Source organism: Vanessa tameamea, chromosome 31 (assembly GCF_037043105.1).
Source record: "Vanessa tameamea isolate UH-Manoa-2023 chromosome 31, ilVanTame1 primary haplotype, whole genome shotgun sequence".
Lineage (NCBI taxonomy): Eukaryota > Metazoa > Arthropoda > Insecta > Lepidoptera > Nymphalidae > Vanessa > Vanessa tameamea.
In genome coordinates this window covers 1,438,137-1,444,672 of record NC_087339.1, presented here as the reverse complement: position 1 = coordinate 1,444,672, position 6,536 = coordinate 1,438,137, and the positions used below count along the sequence as shown (strand labels likewise).

The 6,536-nt window shown below is 29.6% G+C and overlaps 1 protein-coding gene across 1 annotated transcript; it reads left to right on the top strand.

The window, feature by feature from the left end:
- Positions 1-202: 202 nt before the first annotated feature.
- Positions 203-1,656, top strand: LOC113402784 (adenosine 5'-monophosphoramidase HINT3-like). Its single transcript, XM_026643097.2, has 3 exons — positions 203-542; positions 1,100-1,293; positions 1,516-1,656. Exons 1-3 carry the CDS (start codon positions 221-223, stop codon positions 1,540-1,542), a joined length of 543 nt encoding a protein of 180 aa, XP_026498882.2. The 5' UTR covers positions 203-220; the 3' UTR covers positions 1,543-1,656.
- The last annotated feature ends 4,880 nt before the right edge of the window (positions 1,657-6,536 follow it).

Genomic DNA, 6,536 nt, shown 5'->3' with positions numbered 1-6,536 from the left:
ATGTCAATTTAAACAAATAAGTGACAGTTTTGTCTGTGAGTGTAATCCTACTTTAAAAGTATGTTTTATTAATTTTCTTTTATGTGAAAAATCAGCACAAGCACAGCACTTGTCACAATTTTACCGAAATCAGATATTATATCATATTTTCATGTATGTAATAACGAGTAGTTTTTAATAATAAACGACCTTTGTTCTGTTTAATAACACCTTTCATGACATGGCTGTATGCTTACCAACATTAACTTCAGCAATACTACGAAGTGTCAAGCTGAAAACGTCATTTTGTAATCGTTTGACAGATCTATATCCCAAATTTTACGTTACAAATACTATGAATTCTCAAAGTACAACGGTTGAGAAATCTTCTTGCGTGTTTTGCAATATAGTTAATAAGTTAGAGAATACAGAAATATTGTATGAAGATGACGATGTTTGTGTTTTTCGGGACATTAAACCAGCTAGCGATTATCATATATTGACTGTGCCGAAACGTCATATAGAAGATGCAAAGTCCTTGCAACCAGCTGATAAAGAACTCGGTAAGTTTTTGAAACAATATTTACGCGGCTTACAGTAGAGTGAACTGACAGAAATATCCAGACGATCTCTTCGCATTATATATGGTTTAATGTAACACTATAACAATTTTATACCTTGTCATTAAGTTAATCCTCACGACAATTTTTTTTTTTTTATATTTCGCATAATATTATATTTCACTAATTGTTTGTTTATATTTTTACTTAAGTTTTTTTTAAGGCTGTCAAACTCAGATAGTTTATCATTAGTCCTTTATTACCCTTTTGTGTAACCTTATATGATTGTCATGCACTCTATATTGACAAAATTGTTAGAATATTAAAATATTTTATTATTCAAATACAGATTTTGAAACGACACATTTGCAGTACTAAACACGAGGTAAAATTCATTAGTGTTTGCCTGGGCCATATTGGTTTGGATTATTGTCTTTTAGACTTTAAAAAAGTTTTATTATTATTACATCTTATATAAAATTTTCATTAAAATTAATCATTCCATATTCAAAAATATCCTTTTTGTTTTGGTAACAGAAAATATTATTTTATATTTCCAGTTGAAAAGATGCTTTCCATAGCAAAAGAAATGCTGCAAAAAAACAATTTGTCACTCGATGGTGCAAGATACGGCTACCACTGGCCACCATTCAGAAGCGTCAGACATTTGCACCTTCACACCATAGCCCCTCAATCCAAAATGGGGTTGATCGGAAGAATGATTTTCAAGGAAAATTCATATTGGTTTGTTTCGGTAAGTTTACTTAAACTGTCAAGTGGATAATAACATCGCTTATCGAAAACTCCTAGCTTCAAATTTTTATTCTCATGAATGTTCTTGTTGTTTATCATCCAGACAGTCCCAGAAACAGGCATCAATCATTATTTGTTAACAAAATTATATAAATCTTATATCTATATACAAAACTTGAGTGTTGCCACACTGAATAATTTATTTTTAAATTTTTCTTTTCAGCCGGAATATGTCGCTTCGAGACTATGAAAATGGCATTCGCATATCGAGACTATCAAAACAGCAGCTTAGATTTTTTTAACTTTGGTGCTGAAATGGTAATTTAGTTGTCGGTATAGCTATAAGTTTTATAATTTTGTAAATAAAAGACGATTTCAATTATTTGTTATTAAATGATAGTAAAATTAAAAAAATTTAAAGTATGGTACGTAATCTTGACTGTTACTCCAGAATATGCAAGAAGTCTATTCCAATCGAAGAAGGAATAAAAATACACAAACCTCAGATATACGTACACCATGCGATTAACTATTATATACTATTTCCATTTCATTAATTGCTCGATGACTGCTCCTGTGAAAACTTGAACGAATGTCTTTTTTTACATTATGTATGCATTATTTTATAAAAATATGACATTACACACATACAAGGTTATACCAGTCGGAGGAACTGATAGGAATGGAGCTATATCTATAAACGTAACACGATAACAGACCCGTTTTTTTTTTTTACAAAATCTAAGAAACTAAACTACTGCCTGATACTTTTGTACAAATTTATTAACTAATATTATATTTCATTATGAGATGTTACACATATTAATTCTTGATTGATAATGCCAACTTCTTTAAAATTTTCGAAGCTGTTGTAAAATAAGTAGGTATAGGAGTACTCGACAATGAAACGAAATAATTATAACGACAGGTAATCTTTATTTATTCATTTTAATCGAAACCCGATGAATCGTCACTGAATAAATATATGCGTTCGATATCATTACTTATTTGGTCACAACACTACAACTATCAAATTAGAACTGTCATCGAGAAAATAAAGATATTGGAATAGTATAACAGTGCTTGATTAATGATTAATATATCATTATTTAACTTCCAAAGATCTAATAACAAATACGTCGACATTCAAAGCAGTTTCGCAAATCCATAATGGATATCATAAATTGTTATATGTTTATGTAAGATTTGTTTATTTTAACTCTACAAATGAATTGGAAGTGTATAACTGTGCAGATCAAGTGCTCATGAATTATGGCCCGTAGTATACGTACCAGTTTGGTAACAGGATTTTGTGAAAATGTAGGTTGGCAGTTAGCATCCACGTATGAATTCAAAAGTCAAAGATCTTTTTTCAATACAGATTATAGAAGCGTTATAAGTATAATGTTCTTATTGATTGTTAAAAATCTATCGCCGATTCGGAAACAAACACCTCGGACTTGAGAAGAACCCGCGAATAAAATGGCGGGTTTTTTATGTCCTGTCAAATTAGTTGTGCGTCACAAAATCTGAAAAAGTCGTTTGGTTTTGCGTACATATATAATATTATCAAAAATACATTGACAAGCGACAATTTATTTCTTAACGATTTTTTTCGGCTCCTAATAGATTGCACGAAAAGCCCTCTTCTGTAATACAAAAATGGTATTAATACCGGCATGATTTATTTCAATTGACATATATGTTTCGGGTTAAAGCGTGATTAGTGGCTGAGCCAGTGTAATACAGACACAAGGGACGTAACATTTCTATGATTTTATATAGTTTAAGTGTTTAGCTCTCGCAGTGCTAAGGTCGTATGGTGAATGTGACCTAAGACCTTAAATAAAAAATACGAAACAATTTACTGAATCTTTGTTTTAGCAACACGTAACAATTATTTTTTTCGTAATTATTCATAAGTAATTATATTGTTATGTAGTTCAAATTATTTATTAAATTTGTTTTAATGGTAAAATGGTGTTTTTTATTATCTGTACGGATTTACTAATGGTCGCGATACCTCTGATGCTGGAGACTGGAGTAGAGATATCAGAAAATAATATTTATCCATTGACACATAATTATGACCACTAGACTAGGTACTGATTTACGGTCAATTAACCACAACTCATCTAATCGAATGCGAGTAAGCAAGCGAAACTCGCGGTTGTTGACATCAGTGTTATATTTTAATTCTCAATAATCAATCAAATCAATTATATTCAAGTAAACTTCACAATAAAGCGTTTTAGAATCGTCAATATTCAAACAACCACCATTTCGGAAAGCAGCCTCCAGCGAGAAGAAACGGCAAGAAACTCGCAGAGTTGCTCTTTACAAATAAACAGATTTACGATGCTGTTTTACACAATAATTCGTGTCCTGTGATGGAACCCGAGCATAAATCCATCCGTCCGTTTTTTCTCTAAAAAGTACTGTTTTAATGAATAATATTTTTTTATTAATTTAGTTTTAATAAACTTTTTAAATTTTGTAAATGGTAAATTGATTATATTTCCCGGTATCTTATACCATTGCCCAGTAATGTTCAGTAATGGAAACGGGGTTACGAGTTTATTCTTATTTCTTGTATTTATAGTATGTATATCAGCTTTATGGAATATTGTTGTATATTCTTCTACAGAAACATTATATTATCATAAATATATTGTGAAGCAACCGTTAATACACCTATTTCGGACATTGTTTGTGTAGTGGGTCATAAAACAATATTATTATATACACGCGCACTTATTTACACGATTTAATATTAATAAATGGTTAGTAACCATTATATTTCGTATTTACTTGTAAATAAATTATTTGACGTAAATTACATGTGCGATAGACACCTTGATATGCCATTTCGCTCACTCTGCTTGATTCATCTAAGAATGAGCAGTACAACCAATATGCCGTCATAGATCACGGAACATAATTAAAACAGATGTGCCAAAAGCGGAAAAGATAAAAAAAATATATTTTAAAAAATAATATTTTTTCAAAAACTTTTTCTTTGATACTGTAAAAAGTATTATCAGAAAAAAATAAAGTCTTCTGAGGGCATAAATTTTCTCAAGTAAGTATTATATTAATTTATAATGATTTATCACCTGAGGTAAATGCGTCTATAGAGGCAAATGCATATTTTGATGATATCGTAGAAACACAACACTTTATAACTACCATCGCTCTCATAAGAGAATGATAAAACTAAAAACAATATATGATGTACATTACCATGTAAACTTTTACCCAAAATTGGTTTGAACGAGATCTAGATAGTAATTTTTTTTTAATACGTCCCCTTTAAATATTTATTTTATTTCTAGTATTTGTTGTTATAGTCGCAATAGAAATACATAATTTGTGAAAATTTCAACTGTCTGGCTATCGCGGTTCTTGAGATACAGCCTGGTGACAGACAGCGAAGTATTAGTAATAGGGTCCCGTTTTTGCCCTTTGGGCACGGAACCCTAAAAACTATACTTCACTAGTTGTTGCCCGTGGCTTCACGCCCAAAAAGTATACGCTTATGTCCTTTGAAGCTTGAGATTTCTTCATACCAAATTTTATTCTAATCGGTTCAGTGGTCGTGTAAGAGCAACATACAGAGATACTTTCGCATTTATAAATATATTCGTATAGATTAGATAATTAAATGTATTATTTCATATTAAAAGTCCAATAATAAAGTTGTTCTACTTATTCGTAAGATATTTTCTTTTATTCCGCTGAGAATCCTTCGGCTAGCCGGCTTCCTGCGAAAGAGAGAGACAGAGGGGTGTAGTTCTATCTCTCTCACTATTTACTAAACTCTAACGACAGCCTTTCTCTGCAGTGGTTTAACTATGGTATTTTTATGATATTAAATTATAAATATGTTTGCAAAATTATCATAAAAAACCTTAACTAGCAATGACATTAAATAATATAGGTTAAGATTTTGGAGCAGCCTGTGAATGCAAACGATTCACTAGTCAAGTGATAAGCCAGCATGATTCGTTTCGCGCCATTTTTTTATGCGCTCTTACTAAATTTATTTAATAGAAACATTATAATATTTTATTGCAAATGTCTTAAGTATTAAGAGCGCTTATTCCAAAAAGGTATTTTCGGTAGTGAAAAATAAATTATGAAAATTGGTAAAAGTAATTATACTTAAAAATTCTGATTTTAAGTAATAAAATAACATTATTGTTTTATTATATATTATATATAAAACTAAAAGTCGTTATTTTTTCTGTATATCACGTGACCTAAAACACGAGCCGTATAGGCAAAAACTGGCATTTCAATATCATCTGGCACTTCGATAAAAAACTTTTCTGGAGCTTTAATGCTAATATTTGTACACTACACACCAACGATAGCGATTGATGTAATTCATTATTTTTCCAAAAACACACCAAATATTTATAGCCGTTAACGTTGAACGAGCGCCGGTCGTACACAGACAACTGTAGTTTTTACCAATATTACGTCACCAAAATGACTGACAGCGTTTGTGCGGGAATAAAAAAGGTTTAAAATTTAATTTAATTTTATGACACGAAAACGTGTTTATTTTGCCGAAATATATTTTTTGTGGCTCTTTATTAAGATAATCAACATTTTGAAGTACTTTTTAGAACATAGTAATACTCTATTTTCGCGTTTCAAGTCAATCGACGATAGAAAGCATTGTGTTGTTATTACATTATTTATTATGTATATATTTTCTATGTGTTTTATTTTCAAGTGTATAGAAAATAAAATTACATACGTATCATAATAAATTACTCAAATATTTTGGATATAGACACAATTGACATATAAAAATAAAAAGTTTTGAGGAAAATATTCAAATCGATTGTTATGTATAGTCATTGGAAATTTTACAGTGCTTACGATTTATTGAGTAATTTTAGTATCAAATTTTGTCTTGTAGTAGTTGTAGTCTAACTTTAGTATGATAGGCAAATTCTACAAAAAAAAATATTTATTTGGGAAACAAACAATTTTAAAAACACTGTAATATAAAACAAAAATAACATAAAACACAAATCAATCAAGTTTCCACTTTAAGCTAATACACAAAAAAAAAAATATATATTTACAATTAAAATTAAAACAAAAATAAAAACAGCATATAAGCACATTATCAATTTAGATAATATAACACTAAATAAACCGAGATAAACTTTACAATTTTTAAATTATTTATATGGACATATTCGTCTATTAAAAATGAATAAAATA